Genomic DNA, 26,955 nt, shown 5'->3' on the forward strand with positions numbered 1-26,955 from the left:
GCCTAGTGGCCGCACGGTCGTTTTCCTTTTCGTGGTGTGATTTCAGCCACCATTGACGACTTTGACTTCGCCGACGCGATTTTTCCGTCGATGTCCTCAAGGGTCCCGAGTGGATTTAAAAAGTGTGGTCGCTGCAGCCGGCCGATCTCGCAGACCGACACCCACGCTTGGTGCCTCCAGTGCCTCGGGCCGGAGCACAATATCAAGTCGTGTTCCCTGTGTCTCGGTCTCCGGAAACGGACTCAGGTTGCGAGGCAAGTTCTGCGGGACCGTCTTTTTGGAACTTGCGCCGGCCCCTCGACGTCGACCTCGACGGCATCGGTATCAACGCCCGGTCCTTCGGTACCGGTATCGATGCCCGAGACATTGGCACCGATGGCATCGACCCCAGGAGAACAGGTCCCGTCGGCCCGCCGGTCCGCTGGCGAGGGTAGAGGTGAGCGGCCGCGTGGGCAGTCGGCCCCGGTCACTCCCTCAGCCTGTGGCCCTCGGGACCGAACCCTGTCTGACCCGGCTCCCCGGGACCGAGGGGGATCGTCCTCCTCCTCCTCCATACCTCCCGGCACCGGTGACGCGCATCGGAAGAAAGACAAGAAGCGTCGTCACCGGTCGCCCTCGGTGCATCCGGACATCGGAGAGGAGGCGGCGCCGAAGCGTCATCGTCGAGAGGAGAGGTCCCCGTCGGTCGTGGAGGTACCGACGCGTCAGGGTTCCGGCACCTCGGTGCCGTCTCCTGGCCCCCATCAGCTTCTGGCACCGACACCCCTACCGGCCCCACCGCCTTTCCCGGCAGCGGGCCTGGACGAGTGCCTCAGAGCCATCCTTCCGGGGATCCTGGAAGGGCTGATGCGCCAGGCTGTGCGCCGATGTCTGTGGCGCCGGTGAGCTCTAGCCCGGCGCCGGCGCCGGTCTCGACCGCCACGCAGGTGGAGTCCCCGTCGACGTCGATGGAGGGAGCTCCGTCCCCGCCGGCTCGGGAGTCCACCGCTCGACGACACCGAGACCTCGGTGCCTCGACGTCGAGCCGGGCCCGGTTCAGGACTCAGCTACATGAGCTTATGTCCGATACCGAGGATGAGGACTCGTGGGGGGAAGAGGAGGACCCTAGATATTTCTCCTCAGAGGAGTCTACGGGCCTTCCCTCGGACCCCACGCCTTCACCGGAGAGGAAGCTCTCACCCCCCGAGAGCCTCTCCTTTGCCTCCTTTGTGCGGGATATGTCTATCAGCATTCCCTTCCCCGTGGTCTCTGTGGAAGAGCCGAGGGCCGAGATGCTCGAGGTCCTCGACTATCCATCGCCACCTAGAGAGTCCTCCACGGTGCCGCTGCACAATGTCCTCAAGGAGACACTTCTTCGGAACTGGGTGCGACCGTTAACTAACCCCACCATTCCCAAGAAAGCAGAGTCCCAGTACAGGATCCACTCCGACCCAGAGTTAATGCGGCCCCAATTGCCCCATGACTCGGCGGTCGTGGATTCTGCTCTCAAGAGGGCACGGAGTTCGAGGGATACCGCCTCGGCGCCCCCGGGGCGGGAGTCTCGCACTCTGGACTCGTTTGGGAGGAAGGCCTACCAATCCTCCATGCTCGTGACCCGCATCCAGTCATACCTGCTCTATATGAGCATTCACATGCGGACCTATGTGCAACAACTGGCGGACCTGGTCGAGAAGCTCCCGCCGGAGCAGTCCAGGCCTTATCAGGAGGTGGTCAGGCAGCTGAAGGCGTGCAGAAAGTTCCTGTCCAGGGGTATCTATGACACCTGTGACGTGGCATCTCGTGCTGCGGCCCAAGGTATAGTGATGCGCAGGCTCTCATGGCTGCGTGCCTCTGACCTGGACAACCGCACCCAGCAGAGACTGGCCGACGTCCCTTGCCGGGGGGATAACATTTTTGGTGAGAAGGTCGAGCAGATGGTGGACCAACTGCATCAGCGGGAAACCGCTCTCGACAAGCTCTCCCACCGGGCGCCTTCAGCATCCACCTCAGCAGGTGGACGTTTTTCCCGGGCCCGGCAGGCTGCACCCTATTCTTTTGCAAAGCGTAGGTACAACCAGCCGGCCCGAAGGCCTCGTCAGGCACAGGGACAGCCCCAGCGCGCTCGTTCCCGTCAACAGCGTGCGCCTAAGCAGCCCCCTGCGCCTCCACAGCAAAAGCCAGGGACGGGCTTTTGACTGGATCTACGGGAACATAGCCGCCCTCAAAGTGTCCGTACCGGACGATCTGCCGGTCGGGGGGAGGTTAAAATTTTTTCACCAAAGGTGGCCTCTCTTAACCTCCGACCAGTGGGTTCTCCAAATAGTGCGGTGCGGATACGCCCTGAATTTGGCCTCCCTGCCTCCAAATTGTCCTCCGGGAGCTCAGTCCTTCAGCTCCCATCACAAGCAGGTACTTGCAGAGGAACTCTCCGCCCTTCTCAGCGCCAATGCGGTCGAGCCCGTACCACCCGGGCAGGAAGGGCAGGGATTCTATTCCAGGTACTTCCTTGTGGAAAAGAAAACAGGGGGGATGCGTCCCATCCTAGACCTGAGAGGCCTGAACAAATTCCTGGTCAAAGAAAAGTTCAGGATGCTTTCCTTGGGCACCCTTCTGCCAATGATTCAGAAAAACGATTGGCTATGTTCCCTGGATTTAAAGGATGCATATACTCACATCCCGATACTGCCAGCTCACAGACAGTATCTCAGATTCCGCCTGGGCGCACGGCACTTTCAGTATTGTGTGCTGCCCTTTGGGCTCGCCTCCGCCCCACGAGTGTTTACAAAGTGCCTCGTGGTGGTGGCGGCGTACCTCCGCAGGCTGGGAGTGCACGTGTTCCCATATCTCGACGATTGGCTGGTCAAGAACACCTCGGAGGCAGGAGCCCTCCGGTCCATGCAGTGCACTATTCAACTCCTGGAGCTGCTGGGGTTTGTGATAAATTACCCAAAGTCCCATCTCCAGCCAACCCAGTCTCTGGAATTCATAGGAGCTCTGCTGAATACCCAGACGGCTCAGGCCTTCCTTCCCGAAGCGAGGGCCAACAACCTCCTGTCCCTCGCTTCGCAGACCAGAGCGTCTCAGCAGGTCACAGCTCGGCAGATGTTGAGACTTCTGGGTCATATGGCCTCCACAGTTCATGTGACTCCCATGGCTCGTCTTCACATGAGATCTGCTCAATGGACCCTAGCTTCCCAGTGGTTCCAAGCCACCGGGAATCTAGAAGATGTCATCCGCCTCTCCACCAGTTGCCGCACTTCACTGCTCTGGTGGACCATCCGGACCAATTTGACCCTGGGACGTCCATTCCAAATTCCGCAGCCCACGAAGGTGCTGACGACGGATGCATCTCGCCTGGGTTGGGGAGCTCATGTCGATGGGCTTCACACCCAGGGTCTGTGGTCCCTCCAGGAAAAGGATCTGCAGATCAACCTCCTGGAGCTCCGAGCGATCTGGAACGCGCTGAAGGCTTTCAGAGATCGGCTGTCCTGCCAAATTATCCAAATTCGGACAGACAATCAGGTTGCAATGTATTACGTCAACAAGCAGGGGGGCACCGGATCTCGCCCCCTGTGTCAGGAAGCCGTCGGGCTGTGGCGCTGGGCGTGCCAGTTTGGCATGCTCCTCCAAGCCACATACCTGGCAGGCGTAAACAACAGTCTGGCCGACAGACTGAGCAGAGTCATGCAACCGCACGAGTGGTCGCTCCATTCCAGAGTGGTACGCAAGATCTTCCGAGAGTGGGGCACCCCCTCGGTGGACCTTTTCGCCTCTCAGACCAACCACAAGCTGCCTCTGTTCTGTTCCAGACTTCAGACACACGGCAGGCTAGCGTCAGACGCCTTTCTCCTCCATTGGGGGACCGGCCTCCTGTATGCTTATCCTCCCATACCTTTGGTGGGGAAGACCTTACTGAAGCTCAAGCACGACCGCGGCACCATGATTCTGATAGCGCCCTTTTGGCCCCGTCAAATCTGGTTCCCTCTTCTTCTGGAGTTGTCCTCAGAAGAACCGTGGAGATTGGAGTGTTTTCCGACTCTCATTTCGCAGAACGACGGAGCGTTACTGCACCCCAACCTTCAGTCTCTGGCTCTCACGGCCTGGATGTTGAGGGCGTAGACTTTGCTGCGTTGGGTCTGTCGGAGGGTGTCTCCCGGGTCCTGCTTGCCTCCAGGAAGGATTCCACTAAAAAGAGTTACTTTTTCAAGTGGAGGAGGTTTGTCGTTTGGTGTGAGAGCAAGGCCCTAGAACCTCGTTCTTGCCCTGCACAGAACCTGCTTGAATACCTTCTACACTTATCAGAGTCTGGCCTCAAGACCAACTCAGTAAGGAATCACCTTAGTGCGATTAGTGCTTACCATTATCGTGTGGAAGGTAAAGCCATCTCTGGAGAGCCTTTAGTCGTTCGATTCATGAGAGGCTTGCTTTTGTCAAAGCCTCCTATCAAGCCTCCTACAGTGTCATGGGATCTCAACGTCGTCCTCACCCAGCTGATGAAACCTCCTTTTGAGCCACTGAATTCCTGCCATCTGAAGTACTTGACCTGGAAGGTCATTTTCTTGGTGGCAGTTACTTCAGCTCGTAGGGTCAGTGAGCTTCAAGCCCTAGTAGCTCATGCTCCATATACCAAATTTCATCACAACAGAGTAGTGCTCCGCACCCACCCAAAGTTCCTGCCGAAGGTGGTGTTGGAGTTCCATCTTATTAACCAGTCAATTGTCTTGCCAACATTCTTCCCCAGGCCGCATACCCGCCCTGCTGAACGTCAGTTGCACACATTGGACTGCAAGAGAGCATTGGCCTTCTACTTGGAGCGGACACAGCCCCACAGACAGTCCGCCCAATTGTTTGTTTCTTTCGACCCTAACAGGCTAGGGGTCGCTGTCGGGAAACGCACCATCTCCAATTGGCTAGCAGATTGCATTTCCTTCACTTACGCCCAGGCTGGGCTGGCTCTTGAGGGTCATGTCACGGCTCATAGTGTTAGAGCCGTGGCAGCGTCAGTGGCCCACTTGAAGTCAGCCACTATTGAAGAGATTTGCAAGGCTGCGACGTGGTCATCTGTCCACACATTCACATCACATTACTGCCTCCAGCAGGATACCCGACGCGACAGTCGGTTCGGGCAGTCGGTGCTGCAGAATCTGTTTGGGGTGTAAATCCAACTCCACCCTCCAGGACCCGAATTTATTCTGGTCAGGCTGCACTCTCAGTTAGTTGTTCTTCGTAGGTCAATTTCTGTTGTACCCTTGCCGTTGCGAGGTTCAATTGACCTGGGTTCTTGTTTTGAGTGAGCCTGAGAGCTAGGGATACCCCAGTCGTGAGAACAAGCAGCCTGCTTGTCCTCGGAGAAAGTGAATGATACATACCTGTAGCAGGTGTTCTCCGAGGACAGCAGGCTGATTGTTCTCACCTACCCTCCCTCCTCCCCTTTGGAGTTGTGTGTTTCATCTTTTGCTAGTCATTCAACTGGCGGGAGCGGTCGCGCACGGGCGGGAAGACGGCCGCGCATGCGCGGTGGGCGTGCCCTGCGTGCCGACCGTCCCGCGAAGCTTTTTTCCGGTTGGTGGGGGCTGCCGCGGACGTCACCCAGTCGTGAGAACAATCAGCCTGCTGTCCTCGGAGAACACCTGCTACAGGTATGTATCATTCACTATTTCATGCATTTATATCATGGATATCCTGAAACCCCATACAGCTGAGTCATCAGGGCAGGTTTGTAAGCCTTGGCAAAGGAGAGACATTGATAAACAAAGGAAACTTTCTCATGCATGGAAAAAACCTTTTACAAAATTTTCCACACGTAAAGCAAGTTTTGTCTGCAGAAAGAGCATTTAAAAAATATTGTGCAGTCAACTATGCACATAAACATTTCACGAAAGTACACTGTGTCTGGGAAACGAGGCTTGTTTGTTTTTTTTCATCATAACTTGTATATATTTATATATTTAATATTTTTTTCCATGTGGGTTATGTAAGCCATTGCCGATTCAGTTAAATTTAACCACCTCATCTGATGCCACACTTGCCTTGTGATGACATTATGTTGCCAGCTGTTTTGTGCTACAAAAATTGAAATTGTAGCCTGAACTTTATTTCACAAGATAAAATGGCCACAAGTCAGTTGTTATGTTATAATGGAGTTATAACTCACCAGTTCCCTCAATTGAGGTTCTAAGCAGAATACAAAAAAGAGAAACTGATACATGCTATCATTGACTATAATCATAAACAATTTCATTAAAAAGACTTAAATAAGTCCTTCACCATTTTGCAAAAAGAAAAATAACTTCTTAACAGATCTCAATAGGGAGATCATTCCATAATTGCACAGTGGAATATATGAGTGAGAAAAAATTACTTTAAATCTCACATTTCTGACTGTTGGAAAAGCCAGAAGCGAGTGATTACAACTCCTGGTCATAGTGGATGAACTCATTTGCACCAGTTGGGATAATCCCACTGGCAAGTAGCCTTCTAAGATCTTAAACACCAGGCAGACCACCTTAAAGTGAACTCGAGCCTGCAACGCAACCAATGCAGCTCCCTCAATAGAGGCATAACATGTTCAACTCTAAATGTACAAAATATCAGTCTAGCTGCAGAGTGAGCTGAATCTTGTTGGTCAATTTGTAGTAATGCCCAAATATAAGGAATTTCCGTAATTTAGCAGCTCTAGAATTGATAGCTGAACAGTATTTCTAAAATGATCTTGTAAATACGCTTTTTGAAATAAATTATTCACTTGGGGCTCCGTAGTCAACAAGGAGTCTAAAAGCATTCCCAATACTTTAGAAACTGAGTTGTGGTGGATGACCGATATATGCTCAGTTTCTGAATAGTGTGAGAATCAGAGAAGCCACAGAGCCCAGAATGTGTAGGGGAAGAAGAGTGACTTCTAGAGGAGCCCAAAAGTATCAGAGAAGAATAATAGTCAGGAGAGATCCGGTGGGTGGTTGTCAAGAGGTAAAGTGTTGACAAGTGAGGGTGGTGGATCTTTAAAAGCCTGGCTAAGCTGTGCTGGGGAAAAAGCCTAGCTAAGCTGAACGGTTTTGAGGCCTTGATGAAGAGGGCGTTGTTGGAAAGCCGGGCTAGCCGAACTGTGTTTAAAGCCTGGCTAGCAGAACTGGGTTTAAAGCCTAGCTAAGTTGAACTGTTTTGAGGCCTTGCTGAAGAGGGCGGGGTGGGGAAGCCTGGCTAGCCAAACTGTGTTTGAAGCCTGGCTAGCAGAACTGTGTTTAAAGCCTGACTAGCTGAACTTTGTGGGAAGGCCGGGCTAGCCGAACTGTGTTTGAAGCCTGGCTAGCAGAACTGTGTTTAAAGTCTGACTAGCTGAACTTTGTTTAAAAGACTGGCAAGCTGAACTGTGTTGCACCGCCTTGCTAGCGGAACTGTGTGGCAGTGAGAGCGAACTGCACGGACGAGTGGTGGAGTCGGAAGCGGACAGCACGGATAAGCGAGAGAGACAATTACACAGCCGGGAGGAGCGGCTGACAATAGTTTAAGGAATGTGTCAGGTTTAGGATTTTTTACTATCTTTAAATTTGCCAAAGTTATGATGAAAAAACTACACTAATGGCCTCTTATTTTTTTGGACACTGTTTAGTTTGGGTAGAGCTGGGGTGGATTTGAGACATACACTTGCATGTTTTTATAAAAATAAAAATTTACACATTGCATACATGTACACCATTTTTGGAACAGGTATAAATTTGTACATGTTTGTTTATTTCACTATTTAGTCTGCCCTCCCAATAAAGCCCAGAACAGTTATGCTATTGAAGCTGGTTCTGAGAGCCTATTTTACAAAATCACTTAGACACCTTGTTAGACTTCTTGCAGACGTCTTCTGTTACAAAATTAGCCTCAAAGCAGGTGATTTTATAACAAGGTACTTAGGTTAATTGGGCAGAAAGGCACCCGTAGGCCCCTATCTAGCTTTATCAAATCCTAGCACAGATCCTGCAGAATTGCACTTAGATTGATGAACATTGCCCTGCCCTTACATGAACTTTGAATGTGCTGTGCTAAGGTTTGTATGTGTATAAAGGTTTGTGTGGCCCACAATTTCCAGGCTGCTTCTAAATATTACCCTTTTAATCCCTGCTAATAAGCACAAATTCTTTACTTTCTCTCGGTACTTTTCCTATAAATTAACATTCTTAGTGATGCCACCAAGCGTACGTAGAAGAGAACAGGAATGCTAAGGTTAAATCCTGGAGGTGCTTATGAATTTAATTTTGTGTATCTGCATTTAAAATTGTATAGAGTATACCAGAAGGCTGCGATACTGCGATTATCTGGGGAAGTATTTCTGTGACTGTTGCCACAGCTATGCCGAGTCTTCCATCCCTGCCCGAATACTGACAAAGTGGGACTTCAGCAAGTATTATGTCTGTAACTTCTCCAAGCAGCTGCTGGACAGCATTTGGCATGACCCTGTTTTTAACGTTTCCTCCATCAACAAAGCCATCTACACGAAAGTCAGAGACCTGGACCGCATCAGGGTAAGCCCAGGGATGGGAAATCTGAGAGCTGAGTAAACTGCTAGCTACAGTTTTTCTGCACCTCTTTCTGTTTAAGTAGTATCCCATCAAGAAATGTAAAACCTTTTAAATAAAAGCTACCTTTAGCGCTTAAGACACAGGGATTATACTGATGGTTTGTACTGTACTGTGCAGAGAGCAAATCGACGACTAAATTCAAGTGTGTTCCCTTGACAGCGTGCACTAATGTTTAATGCAGATTAGTAAATAGGTTCCGATGCAGTGTACTGCTAACACTTTAGCAATTTAGGGGTTAAACTTGAATGATTATTAAGAACATAAGTGCCATACTGAGTCAGACCAATAAACGAGCCCAGCATTCTGACTCGACAGTGGGCTGCCTGGGTCATTTGGATGTGTCCAGTAGATCCTAATAGGATGATCTATTCTGTTACTCCCTGAAACGGAGGTGATCCTCACATCCACTTGGATAAGGTGTTTATGGGCCTGTCCTTGAGAATTGTCCAAATCTTCTTAACCCAGCAATGCTACTGGCCTCAATCATATCCTCTGGCAACAAATTCAAGCACTAAAATATGCATGGACTGAATGCTGTACTTTCCTGAAGTTTGTTTTAAATCTGGTAAAAGTTATCTTCAAAATGTCATACAGTGTGATCACTGTGAATCTTTTTAAGATGTTTCCTTTTAGCACCTAAATTAAAACAAAAGAAGAACTAACCTTTTGCACACACACTAATAAAAACACAAATGGCAAAGGTGACAAAGTCCCAAAGCAAATGGTGCAATGTGTAACTATTTATTGTAGATTTCAATAAAGAGTCAAGATGATTTATTGAAATCTACAATAAATTGTTACATTGCACTGTTTTTGCACTTTAGTACCTCCTTTTTTTAAAGTTTATTTTCTTCTAATGAATGTGTCTTGTTCTTTCATCTGTTTTAGGAACTTCAGGAACAACTTATACTTATCAAGAAGTTTTTGAAAACCTGCAGATTTGCTGAAAGGTACTAAGTGGGGTGGGTGTGTGTAAGATAATACACATGTTACATCTTTATGTGAACTTAGTTCTGTATCAGGAGTAATGCAGGTAGAAGGTACAGTTGTGTGGCTTTGACACTGCATTATTGTCACAAGATGTACATATGTAAGCAGCAGACTGTGGTATGGGAGAAAAGCTTGCCTTACATTTTGAAATTTATAAATTCCCTGAACCTGTGTTTTTTTAGGCTGCCCCAGTTAACTGCTACGGCACAGGAGACTTAATGGGCTCATTTTCAAAAGAGAAAAACGTCTAAAAAGTGGATTAAAGCAGCATTTGAATTTTTTTCTCACAAAAATGGCCAACATTCTTAACTGGTTTAGAGGATTCCTGACCTCAAGATCATACCAAGTAACATCTAACGAGAATACATCCACCCCATGGACACCCAAATGTGGAGTTCCTCAAGGATCCCCCTTTCACCAACCCTCTTTAACGTAATGATGATACCCCTAGCCAAGTTACTAGCCAATCAAAACCTCAACCCATATATTTATGCAGATGATGTCACGATGTACATCCCGTTCAAACATGATCTAAAGGAAATCTCCAACGAGATCAACCTAAGCTTCCAAATAATGCACTCCTGGGCGGATGCATTTCAGTTAAAACTCAACGCAGAAAAAACACAATGTCTCATACTCACCTCACAACATAACACAAGTAAATTCACCACAATAACCACACCAAATGTTTCCCTTCCCGTCTCAAACACACTGAAAATTCTCGGAGTCACCATAGACTGAAACCTCACACTTGAAAACCACGTGAAGAATACAACTAAGATGTTCCACGCCATGTGGAAACTTAAAAGAGTAAAGCCTTACTTCCCAAGATCCATCTTTCGCAACCTGGTACAGTCAATGGTGCTAAGCCACCTGGACTATTGCAACGCACTATACGTTGGTTGCAAAGAACAGACTATCAAGAAACTTCAGACAGCCCAGAACACCGCAGCCAGACTCGTATTCGGAAAAACAAAATATGAAAGTGCAAAATATGAAACTGCACTGGCTCCTACTCAAAGAACGAAGCACGTTCAAGATATGCACGATTGTTCATAAAATCGTTTACGGAGACGCCCCGACCTACATGCTAGACCTCGTCGACCTACCTCCTAGAAATGCTAAAAGATCTGCCCGCACATTTCTGAATCTACAGTTCCCCAGCTGTGAAGGACTAAAATACAAACTAACACATGCGACCAGCTTCTCATACATGAGCACACAACTGTGGAACGCACTACCATCAAAACTGAAAACAATTAACGAAATAACTATCTTTCGCAAATCTCTGAAAACCTACCTCTTCAACAAGGCCTACCACGAGAACCCGTAGCTTAACCATAACATTTCACCAACCCATCCCAACTTAAACAACGTCTTTCTTTAAATGTTTACTTAGTTCTTCTCTGTCTTCCTTGATCTCTTTATAACACCAATTTGTATCTTTTAACCTGTATTGGCGATACCATAACAGATCTTTGTAAGCCACATTATGCCTGCAAATAGGTGGGAAAATGTGGGATACAAGTGCAATAAATAAATAAAATAAATAATAAATTGGTATTTTCAAAACCTGTGTTTTAGATGTTTTACTATGCTGTTCGTCTACAGTGCGTCCAATCTCAAGGGGGGCTTGTTAAGGGCGGGATTTGGGCGTTACTAAGACTTGGGCGTTTTTCAGCCATAATGGAACAAAACAAAACAGTCCAGGACTAAAACTAAGATAGTTTAAGCTAGACCTGTTTTTATAATGAATAAAGCACAAAAAGGTGCCCTAAATGACTATATAACCAATGGAGGGAATCAGGGATGACCTCCCCACCCCCAATAAATGTGATTAAAAACATTACTTACCAGCCTGTATGTTGGCGTTGGATGTAATACTCTGGTTCGTTAGAAAAGCATGCAGGTCCCTGGAGTAGTCTAGTGGTGGGTGCAGTGCACTGTAGATAGGTGGACCCAGGCCCATACCTCCCCCTTCCTGTTCACACTTCTGGTGAAAACTGTGAGCCCTCCAAAACTCACTAGAAACCCACTGTACCCACATATAGGTGCCCCATTCACCCATAAAGGCTGCTGTAGTGGTGTACAGTTGGGGTAGTGGGTTTTGGAGGGCCCAGTAGACAAAATAAGGGAACAACGATGAGATGTGTACCTGGGAGCATTTATTTGAAGTCCACTGCAGTGCTCCCTAGGGATGCCCTATTGCTCTCCTGGGATGTCCAGGGGACCAGTCTACTCAAAATGCTGGCCCCTCCTACATCCCGATGGCTTGATTTTCTACGTTTTACACTTGGATTTGTTGTTTTTTTTTTTTTTTCTGAAAATGGTCAAAAAAAAAAGTACAAAGTACAAAACCTTGTTCAAAATGGTATTTTCGGGGAAAAAAAAACCCCCCAAACTCTTTCCTATTTGGATTTTGGATGTTTTGTGTAAAACGTCCAAAGTTGGACTTAGACGTCATATTGAAAGCACCCCTCTTGGTGTTTCTGCCTGCCTTTGGCATCTACTGGTTGGACATACTGGGGCTGAGGGATGCTGTGGAGGCAGCACTGAGCTCCCGGGAGAGGGCGTCCCGTTTTTCTTACACACAGGGGCAACACTTCACAGATGCAGAGGTGCAGTGTGCCAGGTTTTAGGAGCTGTTCTCTCAAAAGGCTCAGATGGAGAGGGGCTAGGAGGAAAGGGAAATGGGACTTGATATACTACCTTTCTGAGGTTTTTTTTGCAACTACATTCAAAGCGGTTTACATATATTCAGGTACTTATTTTGTACCAGGGGCAATAGAGGGTTAAGTGACTTGCCCAGAGTCACAAGGAGCTGCAGTGGGACTCAAACTCAGTTCCCCAGGATCAAAGTCCACTGCACTAACCACTAGGCTACAAAAGAAGAAAAATGGAGAGAAAAAGCCCCAAGCAGCAGTAAATGAAGACTCATGGGTCGAGATTCTATAAATGGCATTCAAAATTAGGTGCTGGAAAAATTGGCGCTTTGACTGATATTTTCAGCTGTTTAATTAGGGATGGGGTTGGGATATATTTTGAAACTTTGACTGTTACTGTTTGCTTTGTATTTCTTGTTATTACTTGTCATCAGTAGAAATGATTTAAACATATCCATAGTAAAGTTAACCCCTCCTCTATATAACTATATCAAGTAGTGTGGATTTTTGCTAAGATTAGAGCGAGAAACATGGGCATTGATTTGTAATATGGAATGTGCTTTCTTTCTGACATTCACAGTGTACTGAAGGAGTTTGAGGCTGTGCCTACTCACCTGACAATGGAGCTTCATCTGTTCTCATTGGATGACCTTCTAAAGGTCAAACGAGGCATGCTGCTACCTAGTCTAAGGGATCTCCTGAAAAGTTCTACAGTGCATGTGGAAAGCTGTGAGGTAAGATGCTGATCCATACCTTGAGATGTTTTTAATTGTATGTTCCTCGATCCTAATTTATAATGGGGCGCCTAGGCTTTGAAGAAATAGGTACGTTTGTTGTGCCTGATTCATAAAGGAGACCTTTGTGGATCCCTGACTCAGGCACTGATTGTGCAGAAACATATTTTGTTGGGTTTCCTACTACTGAAGGAAGTCAGACCTTTGAGATGCCTTTTCACCAAAAGTAACCAGTTCTGAATTGTGGTCTTCACTTTTCATAAAGAGAAATGCATTTTCAAATTTGGATTAATATGGATTAATTTATTTGTAATTAAGTATTGCATGTATGCTCCCGAATTCTATAGAAATCGCTAACAATTATCAGTGCTAACTGGCATTGAAGTTTACGTGGCTGGATCCAAAAAGGGGGCACAGCCATGGGAGTTTCATGGGTGGATTGGAGGCATTCCCACAATTTTTGTGCATTGTTACAGTCCATGGTGTCCAGTAGAAAAGTGATAAACTTAAAGCCTGTATGGGTACATGATTAGACCCAATTTTTGGACTGTTGAATTCTCCCCGCTTTTTCTGCTTTTGAATTGATATAGGTATTGTTATAGGCACATCTCATTTATAGTTTTGATATTTTATAAAGGCAGCATGTGCCTCTATAAAATATCTCCCCAATCCCTATTAGAAAGTGGGTGCAAATAATTAAACCTGCTGTAATGCAGGTGCAAATGGCCTTCTTAAGCTTGCGGGAGACACACATGCTTATAATATGATTTATGGTTTATTCGACTGCTTAAACTCCCCTCCCACCCCCGACCTCATGAGGATACAACAGAGCAGTTTACATATTAGTATATTACTTATTAGAAACAAGAAAGGAATGCTATTCAAAGAAAAAAGGACAGGTGAGAGAATAGTAAGAAGGTCTGACTGGTGATTCCTGATGGGACTGGCCGTTATCTGCTGTTGAAGTTGGCTCTAGCTGACATTTTATACACTTTGCTTTGTGTCCATTCTCCCAATGAGGACCAGAGGGGCTTTTTTGATGCTCTAGGCCTTTTTATTGCAGCGGTGTGGGGAGGAATGCCTCCTGGTGGTGGTGGTGGGGATTTCAGTATCGCAGGGATTCCCTACTTGGATAATTCTGCATCTCGAGTTGGCTATGCCTTACATGACAGCTTGTTTTAAGAGCTTGTTGACTGAATGGGGCCTTTCTGACATGTGGAGGGTGATGCATCTGACGGAGAGGGACTATACTTACTTCTCCCCGGTGCATCATTCTCATTCTGGTATAGACTTCTGGCTGGGCGATGGGGATATTTTGCAAGCCACTAGAGAGATCGCAGTACTGGCGCATGTCAGATGCTCTCCTTTTGGACCTCAAAAATGTGGCATCTTTACAGCAGGCCCTCAAAGAATATATAGAACTTAATGATACTAAGGATATTGATCCTCTTATACTTTGGGAGGTCCTTAAAGCTATGCTATGGAGGTGCTTTATAGCCCTTCAGGCAAATTTTCATAAATGGCGTAAATGACTCGGCTGGAAGTACAGCATAAGCAAGATCCAACTGAAAAGCAGTATTTAGAAAGTTTGCATGCCCTCCGCCTGGCACTGAATGAAGTTCAGATGCCTGAGAATTCTGATAAGTTGCAAAAGGAACAACAAGAACATCTTGAGTTTGGCAATAAAGCCAGCCGCTTTCTGCTTTTAAGCTTAAAAAGAAGGCTCAGCGCAATTTTATTCATTCTATTAGGACAAAGACAGGGGAGGAGTACACTTCTGTGGCTCAGATCCAATGAGAGTTCTCTCGCTTTTATGACACTCTTTATAAAACAAAACATGTTCCAGAGCAGGCTGCTATTTTGGCTTATTTGGAGGGGCTTTTCCTGCCGAGTCTAATCCTGGGGGAGTCGCTCAGCTGAATGAACTGATAGGTCTGGAGGAAATTTTATTTTTATTTTATTTTCATTTGTACCCCGCGCTTTTCCACTCATGGCAGGCTCAATGTGGCTTACATGGGGCAATGGAGGGTTAAGTGACTTGCCCAGAGTCACAAGGAGAGCTGCCTGTGCCTGAACTGGGAATGGAACTCAGTTCCCCAGGACCAAAGTCCACCACCCTAACCACTAGGCCACTCCTCCACTCCACTCCACTATATAGCTATTAAAGATCTGCCTCAAAATAAAGCCCCTGGCTTGGACGACTTTACTAATAAGATCTGTAAAACCTTTAGCAAGCTCCTGGCGCCCTTGATGCTGCAGGTCTTTGCAACATTTGACACAGTGCCCAAGCTTCCTTACTCTTGGCGACTCATGGCGGTAACGGTGCTTTTGAAGCCAGGGAGGGACCTCATGAATTGTGGGTCATATAGGCCTATCTCGGTCCTTGATAGTAATTTATAAGACTTTTACAAACATTTTGGCTAGACGCCTCCAGAGGGTCCTCCCCCACTTATTCTTGAGGATCAGGCTGGTTTTATTCACGGGCAGCAGACTTGCTTCATCTAGTCCTTCAGGCTCAAACAGACCGGAGGCCAATGGTACTTCTGTCGATTGACGCTGAAAAAGCCTTTGATAGAGTGTCCTGGCTCTTCATATTTGCAGTGTTGGCTAAAATGGGTATAACAGGCCGCTATTTAACTTGGCTACAGTTGGTTTATGCGCATCCCTTGGCAAGTCTCCATATTAACAGTTCTTATACTACGCCTTTTGAGCTTTATCATGGCACTCATCAGATTCTCCGCTTCTTTTTGCGTATCAATAGAGCCCTTACCTCAAAAGGTGCAAACTGACTGTGTCATTAGGGGTCGCTCCACTGGTCTTTCAGAGCATAAAACAATGTTTGCTGACTATATTATTTTTACTCTGACAGACCCTGTTGGATCTCTCACTCGAGTCTCAGAAACTCTGCTATTATGAGGCAGTTTCTGGTTTTAAAGTGAATATGGATAAATCTGAAATACTTCATGTTAATTTGCTAGCAGCTGAGATGCAGAATTTACAACAACTTTTTCTTTTTGTATGGGCACGAAAATCCATTAAGTATCTGGGAGTGAACATTACTGCCACTTTAGGGGGTCTTTATCAGGCCAATTTTCCCTCTAAACTATGGAAGCTACTTGAGAAGCTAGATCGCTTGGGAGGGCCTGACTATTTCATGGCTTAGTAGTAGTCAGGCGATCAAAATGATGTTGCTGCCAATTCTTCTTTGTTTTTGGTCCTACCCTTGCCGATACCCCAGTGTTTTTTGTCACCAACTTCATAGAAAAGTATTCGCTTACATTTGGTGTAAATGATCCCTAAGGGTGGGTAAATGCATTTTGCACCAACCAAAGCTTTGGAGGGGGGAGGGGCATGGGTGTCCTGAAATTTCTTTTATATAATCAGGCAGCAAAATTGTGTGTTTTGGCTGAGTGGATATTGGGTACTTTGGAAAAAAAGTGTTACCCCATTGTGGGCAGTTCCCTGATTGCCACGGAATGATCTTACATTTAATTAAGTGGGTGCCACAGGGGATTGGCCACCCTTTAACCACCTGAAGTTTTTTTCCGATCCACCTCTTCTATCTTCAGACTTCAATATATATCCCAATTTTTGCTGAGAGCTGTGGATTCGACCTTTCAACGTTGGGCCAATAAGGGCTTGTAGACCTTGGCACAGATCTGGGATGAGAGAGAGTTCAGTCCTTCTCAGATCTTCAGGAGGAATTTGGCCTGGAGCCGCAGGACCTTTTCCACTATTGGCAGGTTAGAGGTTTTATCTACTGCCAGGCTCGGAGTGATCTCAGATTAGCATAAACTCCTCTTGAATGGGCTGTTAGAGGTGGGGGAGGGAAGGGTAGTATATCCCGTCTCTATATGACTCTTCTGCTGTTTCGCTTCCCCCTCCAGAAATATATTGTTTGATGGGAACTAGATCTTAATGCTGCTTATGCTTTAGAGTGCTGGGAGAGGGTTTTTTTGGTATCTGTTTAAATGTTCAGTTGCTAGTAATATAATTGAGAATGATTTTTACTACTACTGCTACAGCTGGTACTATACCCCAAGTGTCTGTTTAGGATGAACTCTCAACTCTGTGACCAAAGCTGGAGATCCTGTGGTAAACAGGTACTTTTTACCATGTATAGTGAACCTGCCCTAGGGTTCAATTCTACTGGACTGCTCTTTTGGACTTGCTTCAACAGGTGCTTGTAAGCCCTACCCCTGAAGGGCGGTTCATTGCTTACTCCACTTTAAGCCATCTGAGATCACGGTGGAACACTATAAACTGGCGATTCATTTCTTTGTGGCAGCAAAATTGGCTTTGGCCCAGGCATGGCAACATCAAGCTTCGCTAGCCATGACTCAAATTCTTTGCAAGTTGGACTTTCTTTCAGATGTCTACACTGATTGCATTGTGACAGGGACACTTTGGTGATGCTATGAGACCTGGTGATTTGGCCCAATCTGTAGCACCTCAGTTGGATAAACATCGGTCTACCTGTTGGGGTAGTGGGTAGCTTTCGGGGTAAGGGGTTTGTTGGGGGTGATCTTTGTTATCGCTCTGCTTTTGAGATTATTTACTTGTTCTACTAGTTCAATAAATACATTTAAAAAAAATATATATATAAGCACATTATTTGCCATATATATAATGTGCCTATAAGGATATCGTAGACATGTACATGGCTCTATGCCATGGAGGCTATCTCTTCTCCCATACTCCCCGCCTAGTTGGCCGTGGAGGAGGCGTCGGGTTACTACTCTCGCCCTCCTGTAGCTTCCAACCCCTCCTCCTACCACAGTCTCACTGCTTCTCATCCTTTGAAGTCCACTCCATCCGTCTATTCTACCCGTTGCCACTCAGAGTGGCAGTCATTTACCGCCCCCCTGATAAATCCCTCCCTTCCTTCCTCACCGACTTCGATGCCTGGCTTTCTGTTTTTCTTGAACCCTCATCTCCATCCCTCATTCTCGGAGACTTCAACATACACGTTGATGACCTGTCCAACTCTCACGCTTCTCAGTTCCTCACTCTAACATCCTCCTTCAACCTCCAGCTATGTTCCACCACCCCTACTCACCGTGATGGCCATTGCCTTGACCTCGTCCTCTCCTCTTCCGGCTCACCCTCCAATTTCCACACCTCAGCTCTTCCTATCTCTGATCATCACCTGATCACCTTCACACTTCTTCACCCTCCCCCTCAGCTCCGCCCAACATTAACCACTACTTCCAGGAATCTCCAGATTATTGACCCTCCCACCTTATCATCTAGTATTTCTAATCTCCTCCCCTCCATCATGTCCTCCGAGTCTGTTGACGAGGCTGTCTCCGCTTACAATGCCACTCTCTCCTCTGCTCTGGACACCCTTGCACTATCCACCTCCCGTCCCACAAGGCGTACTAATCCCCAGCCCTGGCTGACCCCTTGCATCCGTTACCTTCGCTCCTGCGCCCGATCTGCTGAACGCCTCTGGAGGAAATCTCGCACCCATTCAGATTTCCTTCACTACAAATTCATGCTATCCTCCTTCCAGTCCTCACTATTCCTTGCCAAACAGGACTATTACACCCAATTGACTAATTCTCTCAGCTCTAACCCTCGTCGTCTCTTCGCCACCCTTAACTCCCTCCTCAAAGTGCCCTCCGCTCCCACCCCCCCGTCACTCTCTCCTCAATCACTGGCTGACTACTTCCGCGACAAGGTGCAAAAGATCAACCTTGAGTTCACTACCAAGCCACCTCCTCCTCTTCACCCTTCAACCCTCTCCCTCAACCAACCAACCCAGACCTCCTTCTCCTCCTTTCCTGATATCTCCGAGGAGGAAACCGCCCGCCTTCTTTCCTCCTCAAAATGCACCACTTGTTCCTCTGATCCCATCCCCACCAACTTACTTAACACCATCTCTCCTACTATCACCCCCCTCCATCTGTCATATCCTCAACCTCTCTCTCTCCACTGCAACTGGCCCCCGACACCTTCAAGCATGCTGTAGTCACGCCACTCCTCAAAAAACCATCACTAGACCCTACCTGTCCCTCCAACTACCGCCCCATCTCCCTCCTACCCTTCCTCTCCAAGACACTTGAGCGCGCAGTCCACAGCCGCTGCCTTGATTTTCTCTCCTCTCATGCCATCCTTGATCCGCTTCAATCCGGTTTTCGCCCTCTTCACTCGACAGAAACAGCACTTTCTAAAGTCTGTAATGACCTGTTCCTTGCCAAATCCAGAGGCCACTACTCCATCCTCATCCTCCTGGATCTATCCGCCGCTTTTGACACTGTCAATCATGACTTACTTCTTGCCACACTGTCCTCATTTGGGTTCCAGGGCTCTGTCCTCTCCTGGTTCTCCTCCTATCTCTCCCACCGCACCTTCAAAGTTCACTCTCATGGATCTTCCTCCACCCCCATCCCCTTATCTGTTGGTGTTCCCCAGGGATCGGTCCTTGGACCCCTTCTCTTCTCAATCTACACCTCTTCCCTGGGCTCCCTGATCTCATCTCATGGTTTCCAGTATCATCTCTATGCTGATGACACCCAACTGTATCTCTCCACACCAGACATCACCGCGGAGACCCAGGCAAAGGTATCGGCCTGCTTATCCGACATTGCTGCCTGGATGTCCAACCGCCACCTGAAACTGAACATGTCCAAGACCGAGCTTATCGTCTTTCCACCAAAACCCACTTCTCCTCTTCCTCCACTTTCTATCTCAGTTGATAACACCCTCATCCTCCCCGTCTCATCTGCCCGCAACCTCGGAGTCATCTTTGACTCCTCTCTCTCCTTCTCTGCGCATATCCAGCAGATAGCCAAGACCTGTCGCTTCTTCCTCTTTAACATCAGCAAAATTCGCCCTTTCCTCTCTGAACACACCACCCGAACTCTCGTCCACGCTCTCATTACCTCTCGCCTGGACTACTGCAACTTACTCCTCACCGGCCTCCCACTTAGCCATCTATCCCCCCTTCAGTCTGTCAGAACTCTGCTGCACGTCTCATATTCCGCCAGAACCGATATACTCATATCACCCCTCTCCTCAGGTCACTTCACTGGCTTCCGATCAGATACCGCATTCAATTCAAGCTTCTCCTTCTTACCTACAAATGCACTCAGTCTGCTGCCCCTCACTACCTCTCTACCCTCATCTCCCCTTACGTTCCCGCCCGTAACCTCCGTTCACAGGATAAATCCCTCCTCTCAGTACCCTTCTCCACCACCGCCAACTCCAGGCTCCGCTCATTCTGCCTCGCCTCACCCTATGCTTGGAACAACCTTCCTGAACCCTTACGCCAAGCCCCCTCCCTGCCCGTCTTCAAGTCTTTGCTTAAAGCCCACCTCTTCAATGCTGCGTTCGGCACCTAACCCTTACCGTTCAGTGAATCCAAACTGCCCCAATTTGACTGTCCCTATCGGACCGACCGTTCACTTGTCTATTAGATTGTAAGCTCTTTGAGCAGGGACTGTCTCTCTTTGTTAAATTGTACAGCGCTGCGTAACCCTAGTAGCGCTCTAGAAATGTTAAGTAGTAGTAGTAGTAGTAGTTAACGCATGTTAAAAATATTGATGCGCCTATAATGCTGCTTAGTAAACAGGGCCCTAACTCTGAAATTTAGTCCATCTTTTGATCTGAATTGAATTTCCTAAATTGTCCCAACACTGCTTGTACATAATTTTATAAATCAGTGCTTCTCAGCCCAGTCTTTGGGAAACAACCAGCCAGTCAAGTTTTCAGGATATCTGCAATAAATATGCATGAGAGCGATATGCATACCAAGAAAGCAATGCATGGAAATCTCATGCATATATTTGTGAATATCCTGAAAATCTGACTGGCTGGTTGTGCCCTGAGGACTGGGTTCAGAAGTCACTGTTATAACTGAAAATGACAGTTCACTTTTAAGGTCAACAATCAGGCACTTTTTCCCTTTTTACTGTGCTAAGAAAACATTAGAACAGGGTACCTAAATAAAATGTACAAAAAAAAAAAAAGCTTATTTTTTGTGTACTTATGAAGACAAGGTGAGTATTTGTGTGCCATTAAGTAAGCATCCAGAATGTGCAAGGCAGGTGTAAACACACATATGCACTTTATGGGCGTGCATATTTTACACAATTGCCCCCTCATGCTATAAACTTACATGCCTGACTTGATGCTTTGGGTGCTGTTTATAGAATTCTTCGGCTTGGAAAAGATGGCTGAGGGGAGATATGATTGAGGTCTACAAAATCCTGAGTGGTGTAGAACGAGTAGAAGTGAATCAGTTTTTTACTCTTTCAAAAAGTGCAAAGACTAGGGGACACTCAATTAAGTTACATGGAAACACTTTTATAACAAATAGGAGGAAATATTTTTTTCACTCAAAGAATAATTAAGCTCTGGAATTCTGCCAGGTGCTTGTGACCTGGATTGGCCACTGTTGGAAGCAGGATTCTTGGCTAGATGGACTATTGGTCTGACCAAGTATGGCTAGTCTTATGTTCTAAGTTAAGTACTGGGAAGATCTATGCTAAACTAGTATTCTCCAAAAGGTGCTTTGCACGGAGCACCCTTTATAGAATACTAGTTTAATGTGGATCTCACACCTAACTTTGGGTGCTGCACTTATGCCTCCTGAAACCTGGTGTAAATGCTGGCACACAGCTAATGGCAGTTAGGTACGTAAATGACCCTATTGTATAATATCGCACCTAATTTATGGGAACTCCCATGGCCACACACCCCTTTTGAGTTGCATGCTATAAAATTTAGGCATGCATTTTATAGAATAGTGTGCAGGGCAGATCTATTCGTAAACTCAAATGGCTGCCAGTTAATATCAATTATTAACAGCTCATTAATTAGTTTACATATGGCTCTGGGATCTGTGCCCAAATTTTGGTGACCTATACAGAATCGAGGGGGGGGGGGGGGGTTAGCGTGCAAAGTTGCATGCCCAGTCTATACAGTTAGGTCAGTTACACTTCTAACTTGTGTAATTAGATGCCAATTGGCTTTAACAACCAATTATTGGCTATAATTGGCATTAACTGGAGCTAGGTAGCAGGGTAACTGCCCTTGGCATTCTACAAAATATGCACTCAAATTCTATAGTGCACAACTTCAGGGAGGGGGGCGTGGGCATGGGCAGGTGGGGGTGAGTCCAGCACTTATGTGCCTAAAGTTAGATGCGTGACTGTGGATTTTCACTAGTATTCTAAGAGCAGTTGTGGGTACAATTGCCATTATAAATTTTACACTTAGGCGCCGGGATGCTGTGCGCTAACTTTAGGCACCTATAGAGAATTATCCCCTAGGGAATAGATTCTATAAATGGCGCCTAAAAAATTGGTGCTGAAAAAATAGCGCTTAGCACTGTTCTTCAACCCACACTTACAGTTAAGTGTGGTTTATAGAATAGTGCTTAGTGTCGGGAACCGTGACTACATTTAGGCATGACTATTTAATGCCAGTGAAAACCTGGTGTAAATTGTACATAAATTAGGTGTGGTTCCCACTAATTCTATAACACGCATACATTTTTGGAATGCCCCCCGGCCTGCCCATGCTCCTCCCTGGCCACACCCCTTTTAGTTCCACGCACTAGAATTTGAATTTATGTGCATCTCTTTATAGAATATGCCTAAGGTGCACATAAATTCTAATTGTTGCCAATTAGTGCCAATAATTGCATGTTATTGCCGAATTATTGGCGCTGATTGGCTCTAATGAAGTTGCGCACACAAATTGGACGCACATCCAAATTTGCACATGCAACTCAGTGCCATATATAGAATCTATTGGTAGGTGTGTATATCATCCTTCCGTCATGGGAATATCTACAAGTGCATGCAAATAGATATTTATTAATGTGTTTGTTCTTATATCCCATGTTATCCGAAAATTAATTTCAGTTCAATGAGGCTTACATTTAATGGAACTCAATTACATTAACAGTATACTGAATAAAATTAGAATTAACAAGAAACAGTCATAAATATACATTTGTCCAATTGTTGGCACGTGTCTTCATTAGTTTTTAGAAAAGCATCTTTCTGTGTGTAAAAGTCTTTAGAATGGGAATAGCTTTCCTACAGTCTTCTCCTAAATGTATTGCTGTAATCAAATACATTACAAAGACTCATTAACATGGGTTTGTATCTTGCTTTTGTAGCTGTGCCAAGCCAAGGGATTTATTTGCGAGTTTTGTCACAGCTCGGATATAATCTTCCCATTTCAGACTGTAACATGCAGGCGATGTGCAGGTGGGTTTCATCTAGATTTTTTTTTCTTCTGTAAAGCTTTCCTCTTACTGCTGTGTTTGCTACCTTGCACTAGTTGTAGTATGCTGCTAAAACTGTCTGAACATTTTTTTGGTGGTGTTAACCCGCTAATTAAAAACAGTGTATGTAAACCGCTTTGACTGTATCAATAGAAAGGGGGTATATCAAGTTTGGAATAAATATAATTTCCCCTAAAAGGGTTCGATGTGGTGTGCAATAATGCAAAAAAATATAAATAACACTTCATAAATTTACAGCATACTTACAAAAATATTAAACTAAAGTAAAATATAAAATGAAAAAAAAAATTAAAAATTTCAACAGTTCACTAAAAAGATTAAATGTATCTAAATAAACATCTATGCCAATAATCATATTTTGACTGTCTGTTATAGTCGATTAAATAGAAATATTTTAACCTTTTTCTGAAATAATAATAAATTTTGTTCTAGTCTAATGCAGAAAGGAAGAGGGTTTCAAAAAGAGACCACATAACTGGAAAAAATAGTGTTAACAACTCTGAAGAAACGTACATTTCAGAAAGAAGGTGGGGGGTGGGGGGGGGGGGGGGGGCAAAGTATCAATTGGTTACATAAATTAAGTGAAAGTTTAGGCAAGGAGGCCAAAGCTATATTTATAAGTAATTTAGAAGTACTGTCAGAATCTGGAAAAACAAATGTTTTAAATAAAATTTGTTCGTGTATTGGAAGCCAATGAAGTTGGACTATAAAAGAAGATATATTACTAAACTTACTAAGTTTAAAAATCAGTCTCACTGAAGTATTCTGTGTAAATTGTAACTTCCTCAAATATTTAGAAAATAAGCCAAGATAAAAAGCATTACAATAATCTAGATGTGGTAAGATTAACATTTGAACCAATAAAGCAAATGCATGGTCAAAGATCTTAATAATCGTAATTGTCTCAGCCTAAAAAAAAGTTTTCCGCCATAAGAGATTTACTTCAGAGTCATAAGTCATGAAATAATCAAGTATCACGCCCAGTACTTGACTCAACAGGTAAAACTTGATTCTTTGACAAAAAATTGAAGAAGTGACAGTAGTGCCTGAAATTTTAAACCAAAGAACCTTTGTTTTATTAGACTTTAATTTCAACTTATTGTCTTAATACCCAGTTTTGAATCCTATTCATACCTGAAAAGTCTGTCACCTTGCTTTATATTTTTAGCCATTTTAATTCTGCACGTCCTTTATCCTGCCCTGATTTCTCTCTCTCTTCCAGCTTTAACTGGTCTTTTTGTGATCTATATCTTGAGAACACTTCCTGTTTTGCCTTTATTTTTGCAATGGCTTCTTTGGAAAACCACCTGTTTCCTTTTCCTCTTTTCTTTACTTTCCTTGCATAAAGCTCTGTTGCCCTTTTTTTTAAAGCTCTTTCTGTGTACCCCCCCCCCCCCCCCCAGTTTTTCCACTTCCCTTATTTCCGCCCACACTGCTAGCTCCTCCTTCAGGTACTTCTCCATTTTGCTGAAGTCCAGTAAGTTTGAAATCCAGGACTTTGAGTTAGATGTGACTAGCCTCAAACCATACTGTGTCACTGCCGTTTAATAGGGCACCCACCCAAGATATTAAACATACTCTCTCCAGTTGTAAAAACTAGTTCTAGCTACACAGCTTCTGCATTAACTATTAGGGGCATTGAGATCATCTTCCCTTACAGTAAAACATAAACAATACACTTAACCTATTGAAGTGTCATTAATCCTCTTCATTCTATTATTCTGTATGCATGATTTTATGCTTAATATGCTTGATAAATTAGGTGCTTACTACTACTATTTATTTGTTACATTTGTATCCCACATTTTCCCACCTATTTGCAGGCTCAATGTGGCTTACATAGTACCGTAAAGGCGTTCGCCAATTCCGATATGAACAAATACAGTAATGTTGTGGTAGAATAAGGTTTGTGTGTACAGACACATTAGGGAATCGTAGAGAGGAAGAGTTATTATATGTCCATTATATGACCGTCATAACTATTTATGGTTAGTGTAGAGGACTAGCCTAATGGTTAGTACAACAGGCTTTGATCCTGGCAAAGTGGGTTTGATTCCCACTGCAGCTCCTTGTGACCTTGGGCAAGTCACGTAGGTGACCTTTTACTAAGCCACGTAAGCGTCTACATGCTCCCAACGCCGTAGCAGCCTCACCTTGCAGGATCTGCAATTCGCATAGAATTGCCTTTTAAGGATGTGGCAAATGGCTATTTTGTGCACTTTTTTGGGCTTTTTCTGCTGCCCAGCCTACAGCCATTTTTAAGCTCATCTCACAATTTAAAGTAGCACTCTGTTAAAAGCAAAAACACCTATTAATATGTTTTTTTCCTTTTCTCTTTCCTAGCTTGCAAAGCCTGCTTTCATAAACTGTGCTTCAAGTCAGAAGATTGCCCAAGGTGTCAGAGGATACAGGCACGCAAAAAGATCCTACAACAGTTGTCTCCGGTTCTCTAGGATTCAGAAGAGCCCTTGGATTTTCTTTTGCAACATTTGGTTGCAGTGGTCCATTTTCTCCCCCTCCCCCTCATGTATTTATGGAGCAGTGTGTGAACCATTTGCTGTCCACAGATACTTAACTTTTCACCTACTGAATAATAGGGACAGATGTGATATGTGCTGGAAGTTAGCACCCTTTCAACTGCCAATGCACCTCTGGCTAGTGAGGAAAATCCAGAGCCTGAGCTGGGGGAAGAGGTGTTTCTCAAAAGCTGTGCCAGGTTTATGATTTAAGGAGAAAAATCTCCTGAAAATGTGAAATTAGGATTTGCACTGGATTGCTCTGAGACAATGGGAAGCAACATTCTGTATGTTTATATTAAACTGCCACGAGGAATCTTATCAGGAAAACATTTTAGGTGTATTTTATTTCTATGATTTTTTTTAATTAATAACTTTGATTTCAACATAGAAATGGATACAGTTATTTTAAGATTTTGCTGCTAGAAGGTGGGGTTTTTAATTTTTTTTATTTAAGTTTTCTTCAATTTAAAGATGTGTTTTTTTTTTAAATCTAGTTCTTAATTTTTGCAAATGCTGTTGACCTGCTTTATAAGTAAAGGAATTTTGTTATTAAATTTTAGTGGTTTGTATTTTTTTACCCTCAAATTGATCTTTGTTACTTTGCTAACAGATCTTATATATATATATATATAAACAAACATTAGACCATGAGTGATTGTTTACAAAGTTTCCCTTTTTTAATAGTTGACTGATCTAAAACCTTTTTCATTGTGCATATCCTGAAAACCAGGCAGGCTGGGTGTGCCCCGAGGACTGGGTTCAGAAACACTGTTGTAATAAGTTATCCAACTTGCAAAACACAGAAATAGTCCATGTGCTTGGAAAACAAGGTAGAGCCCTTGGCAGAGTAAGATGTTCAAGTAAAAGTTATGTTTTGATTTTTAATTACCATTTTAAGGCACATGTTAACTGGGAGGCCTGTATGGCTATTTATATAAACTCTATTTGTAATGGAACTATCTGATCCCACCCCATGGTTTGCATACAATGATGCAGGCAATTGTTTTATCATTAGATTTCTGGAGTGGTTCCCAAACCTGGTCCTGGAGGCACCCCATCCAGTCAGGTTTTCAGGCTACCGCCAATGAATATTCATGAGAGAGATTTGCATTCCCTATCTCCACTATATGCAAATCTCTCATTAATATTCATTGGGGGTATCCTGAAAACTTGACTGGCTGGGGTGCTTCCAGGACCACCAGGTTTGGGAACCACTGGATTACTGTAATGCTGTAATTTTTG

At 45.1% G+C, this 26,955-nt stretch overlaps 1 protein-coding gene across 1 annotated transcript in view; it reads left to right on the top strand.

The window, feature by feature from the left end:
- Nucleotides 1-26,230, top strand: part of RUBCNL (rubicon like autophagy enhancer) — an 81,217-nt gene extending 54,987 nt beyond the window's left edge. The window contains exons 11-15 of the mRNA XM_030200502.1: nt 8,248-8,486; nt 9,432-9,493; nt 12,777-12,930; nt 23,066-23,156; nt 25,538-26,230. Coding sequence (XP_030056362.1) covers nt 8,248-8,486; nt 9,432-9,493; nt 12,777-12,930; nt 23,066-23,156; nt 25,538-25,647 — 656 coding nt within the window. The 3' untranslated portion in view covers nt 25,648-26,230. The remainder of the gene's footprint in view (nt 1-8,247; nt 8,487-9,431; nt 9,494-12,776; nt 12,931-23,065; nt 23,157-25,537) is intronic.
- Nucleotides 26,231-26,955: the final 725 nt, after the last annotated feature.

This window comes from Microcaecilia unicolor, chromosome 4, assembly GCF_901765095.1.
Source record: "Microcaecilia unicolor chromosome 4, aMicUni1.1, whole genome shotgun sequence".
Taxonomy (NCBI): domain Eukaryota; kingdom Metazoa; phylum Chordata; class Amphibia; order Gymnophiona; family Siphonopidae; genus Microcaecilia; species Microcaecilia unicolor.